This window comes from Gymnogyps californianus, chromosome 14 (assembly GCF_018139145.2).
Source record: "Gymnogyps californianus isolate 813 chromosome 14, ASM1813914v2, whole genome shotgun sequence".
Classification (NCBI taxonomy): Eukaryota; Metazoa; Chordata; class Aves; order Accipitriformes; family Cathartidae; genus Gymnogyps; species Gymnogyps californianus.
The window spans coordinates 10,703,209-10,726,303 of NC_059484.1; the positions used below are offsets into that span (position 1 = coordinate 10,703,209).

Below are 23,095 nucleotides of genomic sequence, written 5' to 3' on the forward strand. Positions count from 1 at the left end.
TCTGAGGCTTGTGAGATGCAGAAAGGAGCATCCCTAAGCCAGATGCAGAGATAACAGGTTAACAGTAGAGACACGAGTCACAGTCTGGATATTTGGAAATGTTTGTGAAAACATCTAATTAAATGAGCTTCAGAGAAGGCTCACAAACACTTCTAGAACAGGAACTTGTACCTATACTTTTTTAATGTGAAGTTTTGTTTTGTACTTCTGATATGTCACATGGACCTTTCACAGTTCTGTGGAGCAGAGGAATGGAGGTGATTACTGGTTTTGAGGTGAATCTGAGCCTTTAGGGGGTAGCAGTGCTGCAGTTGTGATTTAAACACGTAGGCATGTCTAAACGAGCTGTGCTGTAGCCAGCTTGGATACTGCGAGCAGCAAGGTTTGCCTCGCTGTCACAGAGAAAGTGCTCTGGAGTGCTGTGAGCAGCGTTTTGTAGCCCACAGTACAGCAGGCTTGGTTTTGGTATGCAAATGCCTAGATTAAAAAGCTAGTAGCCTGCAGATGTTGCAGTGTGGATGTATCCTTGGAGCACCAGCTGGTAAGTTCCTGTGAGTCATTATCAGTTAAGAACTTGAAGAAATTTTTCTTCTCCTTTCTTGTCTGCTGTACTGAATTACCGCTCATCATCTGGCCCTTAATGCCAACAGCGTAGGTGGCCATCAGTCCCATTTTAAGCTTTTCATTTGATCTCAACAAGATTAGGTGAGTTTCCTTTTGCTGAGAGGACTAAGCCACAGAAAAAGAAAACAGAAATGCGCTGTTTATTGAAGATAATAAATGAAATTTTTTAAAGTTGGAAATTCAGACATGGAAATTTGCAGACCATGTGCATATTTTATCTGCAGTTACAGTGTTGTGTAAACAGTTTACATTCCTACCTGAAAGGGTAGGAGCTTAATTGTGCATCACCATACTTAAAAATAAACCCCCAGAATTCTCCACAGTTTTGATGTGAGTCTGTGTGTCAGTTCTGCAGCGATGGGTTGATTGGTCCTTTCTGTAAATCAGTGACAGCATGTGTGATACTGATGGTCAGCATTGGTTTCTGGGTTTTTTTTAAGGATCAAGGAGGACAGTGGGAGCAGGGTTGTTCTCAAGTTAAGTGCCCATAGTTTTGGGTGTTTAATGGCTATGATCAAGTGTAATGAGGGGGAAGATCCTTAAGTGTAGTGTTCCCTACTACAGAACTGTGATCACAATCCTGCTAGAACACAGACAGTAAATAGTGTGGAATTGTCATTATCTACATTGTTATTAAGAATTGTAAACTTTCTTCTCATTTTCTGAATACAGGTGGAAGTTAAGCCATATGTCTTGGATGATCAGCTTTGTGATGAATGTCAGGGGGCCCGTTGCGGTGGAAAATTTGCTCCATTTTTCTGTGCTAATGTTACCTGTCTGCAGTATTACTGTGAATATTGCTGGGCTGCTATCCATTCACGCGCTGGCAGGGAATTCCACAAGCCCCTGGTGAAGGAGGGAGGAGATCGCCCAAGACATATTTCATTCCGCTGGAACTAAATGATCACTGCAGTGCTCATATGCAGGCCTCAAATTAAGTGCACTCTTCTGTTATCCTGATTGTCCCTACCCCACCCTCCCCTTTCTCTTATTCAAGATAGCATGTCCTTTTGTAGTAGTCTGTAATTTAACAATAGTATAATGAAAGAATGACCTATAATATGGGTATTTTGTAGAATCTTGTCATTGAAAACTGTATTGGGAACTCCTTTTCGTATTGATAACGTTGCAAGTGAGTTGCATTCTCTTGTCTTTACTACCGAGAGAACTCTTGATTTCATGCAACATTTTCTTAGAGGAGAGAAAAATATTAAGAAAAGAGAATTGAAACAATAGAGTATTTTGGTTTTTTAATTAAATTATTGTTAATAAAGAACATAAGAATACTTTTATTAAAATAACCGTGTAACAATAACACTATCAGTCTGTTCTGACACTTTTCCCCCAGGGAAGCCTGTTTTTGCCTCTCTTTTTGTTTCGACTTCAGATTTTTCCAGCAACAGATGAAATTAGCATTTACCTACCAACAGGAAAGAGCATGTTTAAAGCAACAAAAATGCATGAGCAAAGTTGAAGCAGCATTATAATAATGATCTCTTTTAAAAATCTGTTAAGGGTTTTGAGGCTGAAATTTTAGCTCAGTATGTATCTGACCGTGCCTCTGACTACCACCCACATCCAAATTACTAACGAGATAGGCAGAGCTTACTATATTTTCATCAAAATGATTACATTTTAAGAATTCCTGAATGTAAAAGTTGAGTAAAGTTACTACTGAGGGGGGAGTGCACCTTTTTTTTTTTCCTTTAAGAGAACTCAATTGTCTGGTTACAGCCCTAGAAATCCTACCAAAGCTAGAGTAATGACAACTAGTTAACTGGCATTTCCTCTCCTGAAGGATAAATATATAGATTTTATTTTTGATGGCTATATATAACTCTATATCCTAATATACTAACATTCATCAGGGGCCAGCCTTTGCTCTCCATTTTGACATGAAAAAGTAGAAAACCTAAAGATACCTCAAGGATATCACTGATTTTTACTGAAGTTTTGATATTCCGTTGTGTCACACAAACTAAAATTGACTGCTTATTCGTTTCCCATCTTGGATGTAAAGTTAGTTTTAAATACACTCTAACTTAGTTGTAACAGAAGGCATGAACCTAAGTAGTTTCCAAGTCTTGTTTTGCACTGTTTTCTGAATTTGTGCATGAAATGGTGCAAGTGTGCATATGCCTTTCTTACTCTTCCTGTAGAAAGAATCCCAACTAAGATTCCACCTCTTCAGAACTGAATATGGGGAAATAAAGAAACACAGGTATTTGAAGTGCCAACATTGCTAAGTTAATGCCTGCTTTATTATAAATAAGTTCTACCTTGAGAAGCATTAACACAGTACATGTTAATTGAATGATAAAGAGTGGGTGCAGGGGTTTAGTTTGAAATAGTTGAATGAAGGAGTAGTTCTGAAAATTATTTTTATTACTTTTGAACTAATGCCCTGGCCAACTTCTCAAATGATTATTTAGCAGTGTGCAAACAAACAAATGTAGTGGCAATCTTCTGAACTGCCAGAGCGGCATGGTACCATCTTAGATTCTCTCAAACCAAAGACTTGCCTCAGCACTGCTTGGAAAACATCTGCTCCGTTAAAAGCCTTTGTCGGCCCCCCTCATCCCGTTCCCCTAGCCCAGATTATCTTTATGAGAAGCAGTTTTTATTTTCAATACAGGCTTTAATGAACTATACCTTACCAAGTTCCAAAGGTCAAAATGGAGACATTTGCTGTCTACTAGTCAAGTATAGAAAGGGAGCTGCTTTTAATGAAATCCCTGAAAATATTGACAACAGTAATGCAAATGCAGAGTGCTCTTGTGTAGATTGTCAGGGACTTTTTTTTCTCTGAAGTACATAATTATAGTTGGAATGTTCCTTTAATTTTTTTAATGCTTGTAGGTGGCTTGGGGTGTGCTATTGTGCCGATCCTACCCAGTAAACAGGTGAGATGGGTTACCATTACAAGAAATAACACTGTTTGAGAACTAGCTTTGAATAATAATTTTCCCTTTGTACATGACCTGCTGAATTTCGGTACAGTGTTTTTGTAGCTAACTTATTTTGTCATGCACATAATGTATATTTGTTATGCACTACTTTTGTATATCTTGTTTTTCCAACAGTGAGCATTTTTAGGCACACTTTTCACTGACGGGATATCTCTTTATGCAATACCTCAATTTTTCATATTGCAAAGAGTAGCTTTTTGTACTTTTATTACTGAGAGATCTTCATATACTTCATTTTTTAATATAAATAATTTTAATAAATTTTATTTTCTTATATTCTGCTTTTTATACATTTCAGTGCTCTGCATACATTTTGAATTATGGATGTTGTGCACTGGCAATGCTATTTTAGAATCTGCAGAGAAAAGAAAGCATGTTGCTTAAACATCTTAGCCCAGCACCAGGTATTTGGTGTACATATAATTTAAGAAATAGTATATGTAAAGTTGAGAATTAAAGAAGAAAAGCATGAAAGTGACAAATGACACTGTCTTTAGACCCATGAAATTTAAATGCATAAATATAGTGTAGAAATTTAAAAGTCAAGAAACATCAAAATTGTCTACCGCTTCTTACTAAGTTTTTAAAAATTATACACAAATGCAGACGTTTTTGGTGAATGTTTAGCCATTTTTAATATTAATAAAAAATTGATGTTAGGTGTTTGATGCAGAAATGTGTCTGCTCTTTTAAATTATATTTAAAGAGTAAAAGAGAGCCTGCTAGGTGGCAGGCATGTAATGTTAGTATGCATGACTAATGTAAGAAATTGTTATTCTACTAATATTCACTTGTGATTGTGTGACAAGCGTGTTTACAGATTATTTGGTTACACTTCGATTTACAGGGCATAAACAATTATATACATTACTCTGTACTTAAATAGTGATTACATGTCCTTCTGATTACTTGGGATTTGTAGTTGGGGTTACCATGTAGCTCCAAACATAATTAACATGTAATTGGGTTACCAGTCTTAGGGTATCACTTCAATTTGCAAAGGGGTTAATAAGCATGTAGTTTTATCACACTAGCATGGCACTGGCCATGTATTTACAATGTAGTTACAGAGTAATTACATGGTTATTTTTGCAATGTAAAATAAAGTGTTTCTGATTATTTTATATGTAAAGGAACCCCACTGCCCCGTGCTTTTTGGTATAGTATATACTTCTCCATACACAGACCTCTGCAGAATGCAAATTTAAAACTTGCAGTGAATCGATTTAGCGTTTTATAAGGATGCTGTTGGAAAGACTTGATAATTCACCCCTTTTGTTTTTGAAGAGTTAAAACCTTCTGTTAAAAGGTGATTTAAAACTTGAATGTGATGAATTGTGGCAAGTTAACTTCAAGTTATGTGCAATACCTATTTCAGACTTCTGGAAGATCTTTGCAGTGTAATTCTTTGTTTTTAATTGCAGACATTTAAAAATGTCATTTTCTACTGTTCTAGTAAATCCTCTTTCTTGCTGGTGTTTCTAAAGAAGAGAATCAGAAATCAATCTTTCTACTAATGTAAATTTGAGATTATTTTTAAAAAAATGGAATAAAAAGTTTTGGTCATTTGCTTTATTTTATTATCTTATTTTAAAGCTACTGTGATAGCATTGTAAGAATTGGGACAATATTGTATTCAACTGTTTTATTTTTTATATTTTTAAATTTTAAAGTATAATTAGTTTTTATAATTTTCATCAGATTTTTTGTTATATTTTTTGGAAGTGAAACTTTTAGCAAGTGGGTGTCTAGTTTTTACTAATCCCTAATATGTTTTTCCCCCAATGTATTGCTCATATTATCAGAAGGAAAAGTTATTTAAGTATGTCAGTTAATTGTACTACTTGGCTGAATTTCCATATAGTTTTTACTGTGTATGGGGAGGTTGTAGTATTTATTATAGCATTTTAAATAAGGGTAATTCATTTTTTATTAAAGTCATTTTCACGTTTAAGTTCATATTTTTGTATGTTCTACTCTAAGTTATATAACACAAGTTACTTTTTTAAAGAGTTCATTTGTTGAAGTGCTAGTGAAAATTAATGTTATTAAATAGTTTGCAAATGACTATTTATACCAGTATGCATATAATTTTTAAATATTTGTAATGTGAGATGTTGAATGAATAAAACTTTTAACTCAATGTTTCTTCTTAACCTTTTTATTTTAAGCTTCCTGTAGAAACATGTTCCTTGGTGGCTGAAGCTCATAGGGCTCGGGGAAGTGATTTTGATGAAGTGTACGGCACATGTCTGGCTATATGAGGTGTAAAGTACTTTAGGCTAAGTTCTGCAGTCCTGTTCTGGTCAAAACATGGAGCATGGTTTTGCAGGGGGTGTGTGAGGGAGGGTATAACGGCTTGAGGGATGCCGAGTACCCTGAACACTGCATTAAATTGGTACAAAATCGATGTGCAATGCTGCAGAAATGGAAAGGGCGATGTCTAGAGGACTGTAGAACTGCTCTCTGTTGAATCAGGCTGTAAGAAGAACCCTTTTTACTGCTTGTGTCCAGACGTTGTCTTTAGGGAATGTTGAATGCTAACTACTTGGTGCTTGTTGAGTGTTCGTTAGAAATCTTGTGTAGCTTTGGAAAAGCCTTTCAGGAGTTTCAGCACTGCCATTTCTATTTTTTGCACAGCCTTAAGCATATCAACCTAGCCAAAGAATTGTAGTTGGATCACTTGTTTCCACTTAATGCTCTCTGCAGCTAATTCATAGGGGCAAAGATGAAAACCAATACACAGCTGCGAAATCACGCTAACTGGGCAGGTGACATGTTCAATGAGAAGAATACCACTGAGGCACATGTAATGCATCATGTCAGTCAGAAACCACTGTGCAGCTGGGACAAAAAGGTGACCAGAGTAGAGCCAAGCAAGATGTGGACAGACAAGGCTTCTTTTTTAATTGTCTCATGGTTGTGATCTGATACTAACAGAAGGAAAAAGTCTGGCATTTTAAAGAGCTTGCTAGTGTCAGCCTTTAATTTAAAATATCTAAACTTGAGATGTCTAAAAAGTCATGTGAAGTGTTACAGCCTTATGTATCTGCTCTTCAAGGACTATTCAACAGGAATTATGCATAAAGGATTCAAGAGTTTTGCATCCTCAGTGGGTAGAAATTCCCCAAACTTTGTTGGTCTTCTTACTTTGATACAAAGAGCTAAGCTTCAATGAAGTACAATTCTGATTGGTCTGGAAGTAGCTCTGCCAAGTGAAACTGTGAGTTGGAATATGCACATGTACCTTGTGAGAAAAAAACTGCTGCCCAAAATACAGTACTGCAGTAGGAATCGAACTGTGCTCACTGCACTGATCAGCACTTTGCTGTTGGCGTCTGAGCCGCTAATCTCTTGTGCCATCATCTAAGGAATGGTGTTGTAAATGTTAAATAGATGTTGAGTATCATTCTTTTCTGTGGGTGCTTCAGGAAATGCAGATCTTACAGAATTGAGCTATAACGGGATTAGTTCTGCAAGATGCTAATCACTCCAATTCCCACTGGCTTCAGATGATGCAAACTTAGAAGCTAATGCCTTTAGAAACTAGTTTTTAACAAGAATGCAAAGTTTCGCTGGTGACTCCGCGCAGATACTTCCAATCCCTTAAAATGGCTATTTAAAAATAAACAGAAAATGCTGGTACGCTTTGGATCAAGCATACAGAGGCTAGAGATGCATTGTCTGCCCAGTGAATAATGAATTCCTCAGTGCTTCATTTTGTGCCAGCCAAACAGCACCAGACAGCATTGACCCGTTTTTAGCGTGTGACTTGGCTGGTAACGGAAGCGTTATCTCTCCGTTCTCTGCGTTGGTATTGTTAGGAAATAGTCATAGTTCAGCCTCTCCCAGTGTGATAACAAGTTCTTGACATTGTTTTCAAGTGCAAATGGTCTTTTAGAAAGCATGTGCTTATCAGTGGTTTATCTGATCATGTGTTTTAACAAGTACGACAGACTTGAAATTTGGTCCTGGAATACCGGAGGTTTAAGTCTCTTGATGCCATGGTGGTGGCATTGGTGACGTCCTTCAGAAACAAGGTGCTCCCTGACTGATTTCAATTCAAAATGCTATAAACCTAGAGGTGTTTATCAGGATATACCATCTGATTTACAGTTGGGGATGCGTATATTCTTTCTAAAATTTCCTATATGAAGATTGCAAAATGCTTTGTTGCATGTTTAATAAATGAAATTTTATTACATAGGCAGAGGCTAAAAAATTCAACTCAATAAGGTGAAATGTCAGATGTCTGGAGTGTTCAAAACTAATCACTCTTGGTAGTGATGGCCTTGGCTGATTCTGAATTGCTGAGAAGTAACTTTCTAGGAAAGATGATACAACAAATCACTTTCAGGTTTCAGTTTGTCCTGAAACTATAAATAAATGCTACAGGCAGACTCCAGAAGATGGAGGTATGCCTGCTGGGCAGAATTTCAGAATTTCCACAGTACATGAATCTCAACTATTTTCTTTCAGCACAAACTGCTCCTCGAGCAGTCAGCCACCAGCTTTCTCTTGGGTGCTACTTTCACTAAATGAAGTGCTACATACCACATCAGTGAAGAAACTCTGTTTGGGTGGAGATGGATATAACCCATCTAGTACAGATTTAAAGGTAAGGTATATTTTAAAGAGAGTCTCTTAGCTGTCAAGTCATTGTTGGACAGTTTCTACTGTCTGTCCCGATTCTCCAGCTGCTGTTTATTCAGTGCTATGAAAGCCCGCTCAGCCACAGTCCAAAATGCACATTGCTTGCCTACAGGAAATCTAAGACAAATAATAGCCTCAGAAAGGATAGATGAGGAAAAAACACTGACATCTCTTCCTCTGTGTAAAATAAGCTGATTCAGTCTGTCAGTATGAAAAACAGCCTCTGGGATAAGAATATACTTGCAGCTGTCTTTGCAGTCACAGAAATTGAAGGGGGCAGGGGGGTTGAATGGGTGCTCTAAATACATTACTGAACTCCCCATTTAAGATGGGGAGAAAGTCTGTCTGAAACTTGATGCTCCGATTAATGCTATCAGGTATCACCTGTTTTCATGACACATGAACTATAATTTGCTGACTTTTTGTAGGGCTTGTCAGACAATTTGATACTAAATGTTAATTTATTTGAACGTGTCACTAAGGGAAGCTCCCTCAGTCACCTTGTTTATGGAGCTTGGGAGACCATAGTGTGGTACTATTCTGTTAAGGTTCCTTCACAAAATTTGCTAGTCAAAAGTTCTCAGTCCTCCTTGTGTATATATATAAAATATGGAAATATATGATTTGTGTTTGATTGTGTTTTTCTTTCTGAAATTTAATTTTGGTGAGTCATGAAAGCTGAGATTAAATCCTCTGAACACAACGCAGATAAAGGGTAACGGTGAGAACCCATTTTGGGGTTTGCATTAATCTTAAAGTTTAAAATGGACTTAGTTTTATCGCTGTCAGCTATGTGGCATTTTTTAATTCCAAAACTGTATGGCAGGGTGAGTTGCTGTGCTTTTCATGTGAATGAAGAACATTGATTTTACTTAAATGGCAGACTGATAGCGTAGATGCAGTTGACACACGCTGCGTGCCTTAGTAACTCTTAACACAGTTTTGTAATCTGTGGAAGGGTAGCAATTCGCACATAGAGCAATTAATTAAAAAAAAAAAAAGTCTCCGCCAACCTTCTCCAACCCAACCTTTGAGAAAATGTTTGCTCAATCTAAATCACCATCTCATGCTGCTGCTGACTCATGAACCAGGATCAGTTTGCTTAGCACTTGTTTATGCCTTGCTATGCATGTGAAAGCATTAAGTTGTCAATTTAGCAAAGCATCATTTTTCAAGACAGTGCTTGTCACTTTAAGCACACGCCCAATATTGGTTTGTGTATGGAGTACATTCATGCCAAGTGTTTCTGAATTTTCTTTCAGTGAGTTAAATGCATTTTCTTAGGTTTTTGAGGAACATTCTCATTGTAAGCAGCAGGCAGTAGCCCCCAGCTTTGCTTCACCGGGCCAGCTGTTCACAGGCAGATGTTGCTCTGTACACACTGGCAGAATCAACTCGGCTCTTCAGTCAGTGGCAAGAAAATTTGCTCAAGCATTGCTTTTACAGGGGGATGTCTTTGGAGGAATGTGATGGCAGAACAAAGCAGTGACTGCTTCAATTTTCTCTGCAGAGCTAGCAATCCTTGGAGACAGAAGCCCTGCTCTGTTCCTTTTCTGGCAGCATCCTTATGTCTCTCGGGGTAGGGAGGGAGGGGATGTTCAGTATCTGGAACAGTTCTGCGAAGACCTTAGTACCATTACAAAGTGGACTTACTACTGAGGAATGAGTATGTTCAGTGGTATTTATACTGTAGTTAAATAGGACTGTCTCATATATGCAGACAGCTGTATTGGTGATTACGTTAGCCTGCAGGCACACTTTGGCCTAAGATCATGTTAGATTTCAGAAGAGAGGCTAAGAAAACGTGAGCGTTCTGTGCTTGGACAGACGGTCTTGGAAGACCCACATTACCGCTGAATCTAAGGATGATTTAGTGATTTTTGCTTTTTATATCCTGTACCGAACCAGTGTTCTTCCAGGATGTGAGAGAACAATATCTGGAGGTTTATCGTAGGTAGGACTAAACTTCCGCATCTGTGTGTTCACAGAGGGTCTAACTGCACATGCCCCAGAATTGCACTAGTAACATTTAATATCATAGTCCCTGCAGCCTAAAATTTGGTGAAGTTTTACTATCTCTGATTTGGAAACAAGGGATGTCATCATTAAATACCAATAACTTGCACATTTGTGTGGAAAAATGAAATCAGAGAAACTGAAGTCCTTGCCTGCCTTTTGCTGTATCCATGTGACTACAAGTCTTTCCCGGAAATAAGGCTGTTTAATTCTGGTGTTAAATCTTCGGTGCTCATTTTGCCTTTTTGGGTTTCCCCCACAGTTTTATTTCAGATTGGCAATCTCTATTTAAATACTCTAACACAGATTTCTTCTAAGCCAAGGGTTTCAGTCTCATTGACTTGGGTTTTGATTATAAATTCTGTGGATCTTCTTAGATCCATAATTTGAAAATCTCTCAAGGATTTGAAAATCTCCCAGGTTTGAAAATCTCTCAGGTTTGAAAATCTCTCAAGGAAAGGCTCAGGCTTTTATGTAACAAACTTAGTTTATAGTCTGCTAAATATTTTTATGCGCAGCATGGAGAAATGTGAAAATATGCCTCTCCTTATGACTGGTGTGGATGAAGTGAATCCCACATGTATGGTTTGTAAAGCAATCTGAGATATGCAGGTTCATTAATATGAAATGCAGGTGTGTTAAAATGGCAGCTGGCCATTTTATCTCTCTGCTGCACTGTGTTATTGCTTACATAATTAACTGTGAGATCCATTGTAAATTATGAAATTTTACAAGTAAGCAAAAGCTGAAGGCATAATGTATTGCTTCGATTTACCAGAAGTGGTGAGTTTTGTTTTTATAATGATTCCTAGTTATATTAATAAATGGTCCCCAATGTATTCTGTAAAGTAACCACATTCTAATAAAATACCTCACTCCAGCGACTCTTATTAAATATTCTGTGAAAATGAAGGAGATACAGTAATTGTTTGTGCTACTGCTGAGGGTATAATTAACAAGGTTTGACTGTAGCTGTTTTCAGAATTAGCATACTTTCCACGTAAAAATCCCTGTTAACAGTGTTAAGATTCATATTTCAGATGTATTCACAGTTTGCAGTTGATCAAGACAATGTAATACTTAATAAGCAATCTGCCTTGCCTGAATTATGTTGAATCATGTGAGTACTTTGTTTAACTCCATTGCAAAGAATCCTCATAGAAAAACAAATCTCCAACAGGAGAAGGAGTTTCCTTTTTGCAGGTTATCACTAGGGAATCAGGGAATCACTAAATGTGCACGCAGCAATGTCCCATCAGCTCCTTCCTTCCTTCTCCTTGGCATAAGCTGTAGGCTGGCTACCACCAAAACCTACCTTATTTTAAAATGATAGTCAAGGTTAATAGATGATGGTGCATACTTGGCCAAAGTAAAACTGAAACAATAGAATTCAGGAAACAATGCAAGTTCTGAGCTGGAGAAGCTGACATTTGAATACAAAACAAATCGCATGATGAGTTGCAGGCTGAAAGCTAAGAATCTGGTCTATTTTTAATGAGACAGTTGAAGATGTGGTGAAAAGCCGAGATGTTTGTTCAAATACAGAGATAGTGGCTAGGTGGTAGTCAGTTCACACATGTGGAAAGGAGGATGAAGAACAGTGTGCAGCTAAAATAGCTGAATTTTCCAGTTCTGCAGATCACTCAGAGATTTTTAGGTGGCATTGATTTTTGTCAGTAGCAATAGATCCTAAACGGGATCTGAGCTGAATTTGCATTTGAAATCGAAGTCCTGGCAATGTGCTGTTGGGAAAAGTGGACAAAACGTGCCATACAAGGCATTTGTATTAGCAGAGTCGACGCTTATTCCATAAATATAGATGCTGAGAAAACGACTGATTTGGCAGCCCTGCGGCCATGACGGGGCCATAGGAAGGAAGCAGCCTGCCAGTTGGCAAAGGGAGCTCCTGGTCAGGAAGATACAGCAGCAAGTGTTCATGCACAGTGCGAAGACAGTCATGGAATGAAAACGGTGCTGTTTAGGTTTATGTGCATGTGTTCAGCGGGGTTTTGTGGTGTGGACGGAGACTCGTGTATTTCAGCAAAAGGAGGGCTTTCTTTACCAGCGCTTTGTGATTAATGGACATGACGAAGTTTGCACTCCAGGATCAGTTTTTAATGAAGCTATTTGGTTGCCTCTCTCTGGGCCTAATGCCCCCAAACTGAACTCGCTGACTGCTACCTCACTAGGCCAATTTGTTAGCTCAGGTCTTTGCAGAGGAGGAGGGAGTCTCTGGTGTTTAGGGGTTTTTTTGAGATCACAGTTGATCTCAAGGCTACTGACTTGGTGGTTGTATCGTATGTGTGACCTCCTTTTTAGTCCGTACACTTTGGAGCCTGCAGTAGATGCCCTTTTGTCATTGGGAAATATCAAATTACTCTGGCAAACTGTCAGGCTGTGCCTCTGGAAGTTCTTTTCCTCTTTTTCAACGGCATACACAAAGTGCCTTTTTCTGACAGTGTATAAAATACCTGGAAATCCTGGGATACTTCGCAGAAGAGTGCTGTGGGTTTTTTTCCCTGTCCTGAGCTCCCCATCTTCATGTCAGGTCGCTGCAGGAGCAGGGACACAGGCTTGTTCGGTAGGTAAGGCTGCCACCTCGTGGGGTCCGTCTGCACAGCACCCTGCCCTGCCGAGGGGACAAGGTGACAGCAGCCCTGGAGACCTCAAGGACTCTCAGCCTCCTCAAAGGCTGGGGAAAGACTCCGGTTTGCGTCGTGAGCTTTTCGGATCCTTTCGCAAGGGCGACAGATTGTCAGCGCCATTCATATTGCTGGTGCTGCTAAAACAATTAGAAAAAGGTCTTCTCGGAGAATTTATTCTTTCTAATTCGTAATGCTTTCCCTCCTCTGAGCAGCTAAGTGTGCTGAAACTCTGGGAAATAATACAGAGCGCTATTTCAGTGCCAAAGCAAAACTCAATGGGACTTGTGCTCTTAAGTGGTTTGAGAAATCCCATTTGTCACTGGCCATATCTCATAAACCCACTGCTGCAGTGGGGCATGTCTCTTTAGAGCACCTTCACGGGAAGGACTCCCTACTGCGATGGGCATCCTCTCGGTATCGCGCAACGCGCATATACGCCTGCTGTTGCTTGAAGGACAAAATGACAACAGGTATGTAATGTTTCATAAATGTTGTTCAGGAGGTGGCTGGAGCCACCCACCCATGCACTCGCAGGGAAGTTGTTTGGGGTACACCGGTGTGAAAATTCATTATACCAATGCAGGAACTGCAGAAGCACCCACACCAAAGAGATGCCGCTTGTTCCTCTTTTGTAAATCGCAGCAGAGACAAACAATGTATCACTGCCTTCAGCCTGGAGTCCCCTATATCACTTTATCAATAACTTGCATCAAATATATCAATATATGACTTCAGGCAGCATACTTTGTGCTAAACCCTAACTAATGCTGGCCAAAAGCAACCTTGTGGAGCAGGTTACTACTGAGAGAGAGAGAGACTGGGATGGTACAAGGCCTGCTCCTATTCTGCACTAAGCTTGTCGTTCCTTCCTGCTCAGAAAGCAGTTATTTCTCCCTTTTTCACCATCCAGCTGGGACACCGAAATGGGACGATGGCAATCAGACAGGACTAGGCAGCAGGGGTGCTCTGCAGGTCCCCCCACGCCATGCCTGCCCAGAAGAAGGGGCCGCTGGCGCTGTGCACCCCACAGTGCGACGGCCGGGATGCCTGCCCCCCGAGTCCCCATCTCTCCTCAGCGCCCTGCCTCGGCGGGGCCTCACCGCCATCCTGCCCCACCACAGATGGAGCCTGGCTGCAGCCAGGGCAGGCCGCGCATGCAGCTCGTTTATGTCAACAGCTTCGGCTCCCACCGCTGCGGCTCCATCATCCGCTATGGCAGGGGCTGCCGACAGGCTGAGGTGGGCTGGGCTGGGCCCCTGCTTTCCCAGCCGAGCCCCATGGGGGAGGCCGGGAGGCAGAGGGCCGCCCTGGCGCCAGGAGACAAGGCCAGTCCTGGGCCGCCTGCTGCCAGTGGGAGGGTGCAGGTGGTGGGGAGCTGTGGCGTGGTGAAGCCTGTCAGCTGCCATCGAGGTACGTGTTGCTGAGCCCGGGGACCTCTCTGCCCCTGGGCATGGGAGAGCACAGGGCTGAGCCCCCGCCATGTCCCCCTCTTCTGGCGGGAAACCATTTCCCTGTGGTGCGTTGTTGATACTGTCCCACTAGGGTCTTCCCTCTCAGACTGTGCGCACTGAGGAGTGAAGGTGGCATGATTGTTTTTCTTTAATGTGCCCGGTACAGTCGGACTGGGTATTTAGGCAGGAGGTGGAACATGATGTTAAACTTACATGAGTGAAAAATTTAATATTTTTGCCCCAAACTCTCACATCGTTGAGCTACAGCGTCTCCATCCTGTTAAATGAGGTGGCTGCCTGCAGTGCAGCCTTCCTTGTCCTTTCCTGTGCTAGTGATAAGGCCAAAAATAAGCTACGTCCAACGGGGCTGCTCTGGTACACACCAAACTTCGGGGTCCTTCCTGCCTCTTCTCAGGAGGTTCCTGCCTAACCAGAGAGCCACTGTGCTGCTGGCTCCCTCGTTGCTGTGACAGCTCGAGGATGTTTCTTAATGGCTTTGTGGCTGGGACCAAGGAAACTTGGGATGGGCATGGGCGTGGGTGCCTTTTTTTATAAAAGCAAACAAAAAAGATTAGGCAGTTTTCCACTGGTTGTGATTTGTTACGAAACACAGCTCTGCTGCACAGGATGAAATGGAGTGAAAATGGAGAACATGACCTGGCTTCTGGAGAAGAAGCCGGGCTGTGAGCTGGAAAGGATGGGTGACACAGATAGGGTGGTCCTGAATTTTACTAACTTGTTGCTCTTGAGATGTTTTCATTTTCTTGTATTTTCTCCTCCTAAAAGCCATTTTTCAAAGATGACAAAGTGAAATGTTACATTAGTCTGTAATTAAAAGCACCAGTTCTGCCAGGTTATTATCTAAGTGATGCCAACCTGTGGCTTGGAGGCAGCCTGTGACTATCGGTAACTCAAAGCCTTGCTCCTGCGATGTGGCTGCCTTGGGTATCTGGTGGTGGGGCTGTGGTGGCCTGGAGGATGCTGCTTGGCCTGAAGCCCTGCTGCGGCAAGGGATGAGCCCGTGGCTGTGACCACGTTCAGCATCCCCACATGGGTCATCCTTTTGCTCAGCTCATGCCATGCCCTGCCTGTCCAGCAGCTCCCCAGAAAGCCACCATCCTCACCCCACTGGGAACTCATCAGAGTCCTTCCTCCTTGGGGCTATGTGTGTCCTGAGTCCACAAGATCAACCTGCCCTTCTTGCTTCTGTTTTTTAGTGCTAGCAGAGGTGATTTGTCTGGTTTCTTGCCTCAGTCTACTCACCTCCTCTTTGAGCTCAGGCAGAATTTTAGTAGCTGCCATAGCAAGGGGAAAAAGAGGGAATTAAAAACTAGTTTGTATTGCCCAGAAGCCTGTTGTCCTAATTTTTTGTTGCTGTACAGTTTTGAAATCTGTTTTGTGGAGTTTGAGAGACACCCACTTGCCTATTGGTTATAATGGAGAAAATAAGCAAGGCAATAGTCAGCATGATGTAAGGACTGACATCCTGTAATGTGCTGGGACCAGAAATAAATATCCCTCTGGAAGATGTACAGCTTCCTCAGGAATATATTGTAAACACTTGGAATATGCTTTCTAAACTGTCTTCCTAGGTGACCTTCGAGAGGCTAAGGCTGACACCTTTGACTTTCCCTTCCCTTCAAGAAATGTTGATAAAGTAATTAAACGAAAGAAGCAAAAGGTATAAAATGTGGGAGCTGAATTAGCTGCCTTTGCATTTGAGAAAATTGCTTCCTGCTTGTTCTGTGTATGTCTATGTGAGAGCATGAGGGAGATTAAAAGATTGAATTGGTAGTCTGTTACTGAAAACCATACTTACAGAAAAGAAAAATGGTATTATTTTCCCTCTCTGGAGGCTTTAAAATTCTGGCTCTCTTTCAATAAAGCACTTAAGTGTGTTCTTACCTTGAAAAATGAGAGTGTGCTGTTGACTTAAAGCCTGTACTGAAATGCTTTGCTGGATTGGGGCCAGGGTGCTGCACACCTTGCTGGGTGAAACCCAGCAGGGAACAGCTCTGCAGCTCCTCTTCCTCTTATGTTTCAAGCAAAGAAATCCCACAGGTTACAAATAAGCGAAGGCAAGAATCAGAGATATTAACACCATACTAGTAGCAATATGAAATTACTTTCTGTTTCACAAATGTATTTCTATTCCTGTTCAGTAGTTCAACAAACGCTTGAAATTTTAAAAGGCACATTTATTAAAACAGTAACCCATTATGAGATTTTGTAATGTGTGAAGTACAAGTAATCAGCTAGACTATAATATAGTAATGTCACAGATACTTGATTTAAAACCAGCAAAATACTACTGACTTCAGAAGAACAGCTAATAACATACTATAATACCGCTCTTCTAGTACATTAAATAGTCTTCAAAAAGAATGAGGAATATGTATTATGTTTTAGCAATAAATGTCCATGAGAAAGGAATTATCTTTAGATTTAAACTAGTTTCACGGATGGGGTCCAGCAAAAGTCATAACGTTAGCATGTTAACAGCCATTTATATTTGTTAGGCTGCCTCTCTGTCTGAGCGCCTTTGTCAACAGTTCCAATTTAATATTTTCAATGCACAAGTTTGAAATGTGCCCACTATAGATGGAGCTTTATGCCTCTAAAATAAAGGTCATCAATATCTATAAAACAGATTAATATAGATTTGATATGAAATAGGCAAGGCCATTGCTATTCTGGAATCTGAGCATGGGGTCTGAATTATGCTGCTGTTGAGGGATTACATGGGAAAGGTTTTGCTCCTGGAAAAATAAGCAATCTTATTTTTCCTCCCATTTTGGATAACTTTGAAGAGAGTTTAATGGCTCCACACACATTTTCATAAGATCTTCTTATCTAGAAGGGCACTTCACAAGTCCTGGATAAACAAGAGTTCTAGGCAAGAAAGGAGGAGGATATCTCATGTGGAAAATTGTGGAGTAATTTATGTTTTTTGACTTTTAAATAGAGGTGATTCTTCCAGTATATCCCACATATATATCCCTCCTCCACATCTCCCCATTCCCAATCCTCAACAAAAAAACAGTTGGACTTCATAGCCATGCTGGAAAATTCAAAGTTCTGCCCTATAGATGTTTTAATGCAAAATTTTTATTTGCTTCACTGAGAAAGTTCAATTTTATCTTTCAGTCCAAAGTCTGGCTTAAGGTCTGGAAAGTAATTTCAAAAATGCTTGAAGAAAATGAAAAGTTCAGAAGTCGACTCTTGACTTGCAGTCAGTTTAGTGGAGAAGGTAGGCAATGAACTGATAATGTTTTATTTTACTAGAGAAAACAAATTATTAATGCAAGTGCTTTGACTTAAGATCCCTAGGTTTAAGGTCCATTCAGCTGTTTGTTTTAGGTAGTAGGTTTTACAACTCACAAATTATGGAATTCATTGCATACTTTAGACACTTCTAGCCATATTTGAAAAACCCTTGTGTTTCATTGAGGGTCTTATATGTATTAATTTGGAGGAAGGATGGCAGAAGTGTTTGCTGCAGTCTAACGTTAAAGACATGAACATAAAATATCTGCAAGTTTTTCTGAACATGTGAAATATGTAATTAAACTATTATTCACAGATCGGTCTAAGGCAGTACTTGTATGAATAATAACGTATTTTTTCACATAGGAAAATAGTGGTTGGTTTCATACGGACAATAAATAAATTAGATGCTCCCCAAAAGTAACTGTAACACAATTTAACATAACCATCAAACATGTTCTCACACTGTGCCTTGAATACAGCTATTTCATTACTAGAAAATGACTCAGGAATTAAAACTGGTGCTATACATTGAGCCAACTTCAATTAGAGACATTGTAGTTGCTGCACAATTTAAGATAATACAGTGTATGCTTACAAATGTAATTGGAATTTCTGGCCTCACAGTCTGATGAGTTTTTAGGAAAGAGAATATACTAGTCCATGAAGAGTTACCAGGCAAGTTAAAAAATGGCATATTCACCCACAGCACTTCTGCTTACTGGTGCATACTGATTAGATTTCCACATACACGACAAGAAAATACTCCCTCAAAAAATTTCTTCATGAGAACAAAAGAAGTGCAATTCTGGTTCAAAACAGAAATCTGTCTACCTCAATGAATGTCCCCTGCGACCTACAGTGGATGTTATTGGAATAGTAGAAGAAATTCCTCAAAATGCTGCAACAACGTATTCCACAATTCTGCAAATATTCTGCGTTATGTGGAAAAGCACTTCTTCTGTTTGCTTTAAAACCAATTCCTGATTAATTCTGGTATTATGAGATGCTGGATATTAATTATGTGCTATTCATATTCTTTATACCAATCAAGATTCCATTGGCCTCTGTCATATTTCTATGCTGAGAAGTTCCAGTCTACTAAATCTCTCCTCATATGGAAACTGTTTCCTGGCTCTGATAATCCTTATTCTCTTATCTTTGCCATCAATTAAAATGCTATCCGCTTCTCTATATGGTGCATTGTTCATCCATATTATTGCTCATTTGTTTGCAGTAATGAGAGAGAGTAATTATTTGGAACCGTAACACTATGTCTAACTCATGCCTGTATAAGTGAGTACCTGCGATATACAAGAATTCCACAGGGCTGGGCATGGGTACCCTTCCTCCTGAACCCATCCATTCCTGCTAGCCAGGAGGGGTTTGGTGGAGGGGGTGTGTGTCTTTCGGATCAATAGTGTCTTAGGACTTTTTCTGCTATAACACCTGTTGCAGAAACCATTGTAGCACTGTGCTTCTCTACCTGATCTAAAGGTTTTGATCTAGCAGCTTCCACATACTTTCTCCTATAGCTTATATCATTGCAGAAGTTTTTGTGCACAGCTATTAATGTATGTAGGACATATACATAGATGTAGATGTAGGACACTGAAGAAAAAAAAAAGTCTTCCAGGATTTTTGTTTGCTTGCTTTCAAGAAAAAGGAGAACAAGAGACAAGGAAAAAGGAGTAGAAATCTTTAATAGGTGATTGCCTCCAAAATTTCAAGTTATTGTAAAAAAACCCCCAAAATTCTGCTGATACGTGATTTCCGAGGTGGATGTACCATCTTAACATAATGGCTGCTAATCTGCTTTTCTGTTTGTTATGGATATGCAATGATGTGCTGCTTTGTCCGGCTTGTATTTATGGACAGGGCCCATTTCCTTTTCAGTTACTCATTTCTTTTTGTCTTCTGGAGGGAGAGCATTATCTTTATATATAATTTCCAGTGACTTAAAAAAAAAACCCAACCCAACCAACCAACTAATCCCACCCCCCCAACTTACTCTATCCTTAATGGTAATTATACCTCATTTTTCAGCAGCTTTAATTGAGAATCTACTATTAAGCTCTATTTAGGTGAAAACCATCAATTCTAATACCTTCTTTCTAATTAGCAGATTTTACACAACATCAAATCAAGGAGATAAGTCTCCTATTGATCTGAATTTTTCATTAAACAAGAAGCAAATGGAATAATTTTAGCAGACATTTAGATATGGATCAACAAATCTGAATAAATTGGGTTCATTTTTATCTTTTTTTTTTAACTAGATTAATAAAGCTAGAAAATTAATGCTGCATTTTATTGCCTCTATAAATAGTTTTCTTGAGAGAACAAAAATCTACTTGAATTCTAATGCTACCTATTTACTCCTTGGAATGTTGCAATTAAGATTAGATTCAGTGTGGCTGAAAATGACAATGTGCTTCCACATAATATTCTCCCACAGGCAATAATATGAACCAAAGTTCACAGAATGAGGCATCCTACCTGGACAGGGTATGTACGTAGTCCATTAATTCCCAAGCAAGCTTTAATGCTAAAATAAACAAAACAATCATATTAAAAAGATGCACTGATATTGTTTAGTGTTATTAAGAAGTACCAGTTGCATACTTCAGTATTACTGACATTGGGCTCAAATGTTTTTCAAGATTTCAGTCAAGTTTGGGAAGCAGAATAGCTCTGTCCTCAGCAGGAAGGGCTGTGTGCATTGCCAAGGGTGGGAGGTGGATTTTGCCTTTTTATTGAGCTAAATCCTTCTGTGACGGTCTAAAGTAATATTTGAAGAATGTCAATAGAGTCTTTATTTGTCACACTTTATATCTGACTTTTTTAGATTAAAGGGAATGCACCACTTCACTTTTGTCATCTTTTTTCTCTAGGAGGAGTCCATCTTTGGCTGGGTATAGCAAGAAAATAAAGGAAGATTCAATTGAAAAGGAAATATAAAAGTAGTGAAAGTTTTTATTTTGATCTAGTTCTTACTGAAGTCGGTGGCAAGACTGCAGGTGATTTCAGTGAACACAGGTTCTCTGTTGTTTGTTTGGCATGCGTGCTTCTACTGTTTAAGAGGTTTGTTTTTACAGTGGCTTAAACAGCTCTGTTGCGAGATATTTATTTCAAGTCATTAAGTCTAGTGTTTCACTTAGCTATTAGTTTTCGAAAGCTTTTTAATGAGCATAATATTGTGACAGTTTGCTTGCAAAAGAATAGAGATGCACATTTAGTGTTGACTCTGTATTTATATCTATTTTTTTGTAGCTTGTCAGAATCATAAACAAACACAAATTCAGTAAGGCAGAACTCCACACAAGATATAAAGAAACACTTTTTTTCTTACTGATTTGAATAAATTTGACTTTATTGTATTAAAATAATACACAATTACCCTTCTGTTCATTCATCCATTTATACATGAATCTCAGCAACTATTTTGAATATGAAACCAGGTGAATGTTTTCTGTGTCACTGTTCATCGTGAAGCACATAATGATATCATCATAATCAGAAGGTATTGTTTATCTAGGTGACTTCAGTAACACGATACAATTTTCTTCTGTTATGGAGTTTCATACTTGAACTCTTGATTGACTGTTAAACCCTTTTAAACTAGCAAATTGTGTAAATGGAACATGAAGACTGCATAAAAATAGTATGTATATGGATTTCATCTCTGTAGATAAAACATGCACCTGTCACAATTAGACGTCCTTGGTTTCAATAAAAGGATTGTTTTCTCATTGCATAATGTCTTCTTGTTTGCAGATATGATGACTGGAATGTCAGAGTGTTGAGCTTTGATAACATGCTAATGATCGTGTCATTAAGCAGCAAAGCATTTGGAAGGGTTCAATCTCTGTTTTCTTAATAGTAAAACTGCAAGTATATAACTGGAATGTGGCTTTTTGATGACAGCTCTGGCATCAAGGTTCTTTTCTGATTCGTGGTTGAGTAATATTCTGATTTTACTTAAAATAGTTGACATTTCAGCTTGGAAAAGGAAGTGAGAAAGCAAAGTATTCAATCAAGATGTGATCATTTTTCTGGCAGAGCAAAAATGTCATAGTTCTTTGGTATTTTCAAAACACATGTTTGGAGTCACATGTATTTTTTATTTTTTAATTTTTTTTACCAAATGAGATGATCTCCCTGTTCCCACAGTTCTATCAATGAAATGTTTGCATGGGGAGTATTTAGTTTATAATCCTGGGCTGTAAATTGTAGAGTTGTTGCTCTAATGTTTCTTTTCTTGTAAACTGCAGCTGCAGTTGGTACCTTTACTGGTACAGACTTAAGGGGCCCTGGAAATGAAGCTTTTCTTCCAGATGCATAATTGTTACTTTTACAGGATAGATGAGATGCATTAACCTAAATCTCTGAATGAAATTCAGCCAACTCATTAAGATTATTTGGATGAATATAGACTTTTGTCTGTGGGACTATGCTAAATCATTTTAAAAGGAAGAAATTATAAAAGATAAATATGGCCCTAGATCATCCTTATCCATATACCTCTTACAATCTGGAAAGTCTGTACAGGTTGGTTGTCAGTAGCTGCCAGGGCTATCTGATAGTGTTTTACCTGCTTCCTGCAGCCACTTCATGCGTGTGAACAACCAGAAGGTGCAAGGGAAGACTCAGACCCCATAAAACAGATTTGATCTATTATTGGCACACATGTGCGAATGCAGGAGTGCCAGCTTCCCCTTTGTGTGTTCAGGGACCAGTGAGGTGCGATAGTCTAGCCCCGGCATTGCCCAGCTTCAGCGGCTTTGCTAGATTTTGTGGGGATTCAGAGTAGCCTAGACTTATGTGCTGTGCTGCTCTGTTTTCATCCAGGTGTGATTTGAGGGGAGGGCCTATGCAGCATTAACCTTGCCATATGGTTTTATACTTGTTAACATTCTGCTAATCAAGAGAAAGAAGTAACTACTGCCTTCCTTATTAATCCCAGAAATTCTATCTTCTTGCCTACTTGTCTTAGCCCTTGTCCAACATGCCTCTGTTCTGCTTTCACCTTGCTTCCAGCTCACTCCAGAATGCAGTTCATGTCCAGAGTGGAGGCTGGTCAGCAGCAGGGCTTTCTCAGCCTGCAACGTGTGTGAAACCGCAAGTAAGAGCCAGCAGCGCCTTCCCCAGAAACCCTGTGGTGGTGATGATATAACTAATTGGTTGGGATCTACTAATAGAAAAGAACTTTCAGTTGGCAGTACTTTGAAAGGGCTCTTACATTTCAGATGACTTTGGGCCAGAACAGCTAATGCAGTGGGGCAAAAAGATATATGCTGATTCAGGTTCAATTTCTAAGTCTTTGGGTGATGAAGTCTAGCTTTCTACTGTAGTGACCGGATTTCAAAGGCACTGTTGTGAACAAGGGTAGTCAGAGCAGTTAAACTGCTGAAAAGTCTGGAGGAAAACCTAGCTCAAGATATACAAACCAGACCAGCTGACACATACA

At 39.5% G+C, this 23,095-nt stretch overlaps 2 protein-coding genes across 5 annotated transcripts in view; both read left to right on the forward strand.

Annotated features, from left to right (window-relative positions):
* Positions 1 to 5,736, forward strand: part of CPEB4 (cytoplasmic polyadenylation element binding protein 4) — a 45,394-nt gene extending 39,658 nt beyond the window's left edge. For 3 of the 4 annotated variants that reach the window (XM_050905576.1, XM_050905575.1, XM_050905577.1), the window contains one exon: positions 1,297 to 5,736. In XM_050905576.1, coding sequence (XP_050761533.1) covers positions 1,297 to 1,524 — 228 coding nt within the window. In that variant the 3' untranslated portion in view covers positions 1,525 to 5,736. The remainder of the gene's footprint in view (positions 1 to 1,296) is intronic. The other variant, XR_007767309.1, reaches the window with a different exon arrangement.
* An 8,214-nt stretch (positions 5,737 to 13,950) lies between these two features.
* C14H5orf47 (chromosome 14 C5orf47 homolog) lies at positions 13,951 to 20,870 on the forward strand. The gene is made up of 5 exons (XM_050905607.1): positions 13,951 to 14,317; positions 15,951 to 16,039; positions 17,506 to 17,608; positions 20,084 to 20,133; positions 20,520 to 20,870. The coding sequence occupies exons 1-5, from the start codon at positions 13,951 to 13,953 to the stop codon at positions 20,544 to 20,546; spliced, it is 636 nt and encodes a 211-aa protein (XP_050761564.1). The 3' UTR covers positions 20,547 to 20,870.
* The last annotated feature ends 2,225 nt before the right edge of the window (positions 20,871 to 23,095 follow it).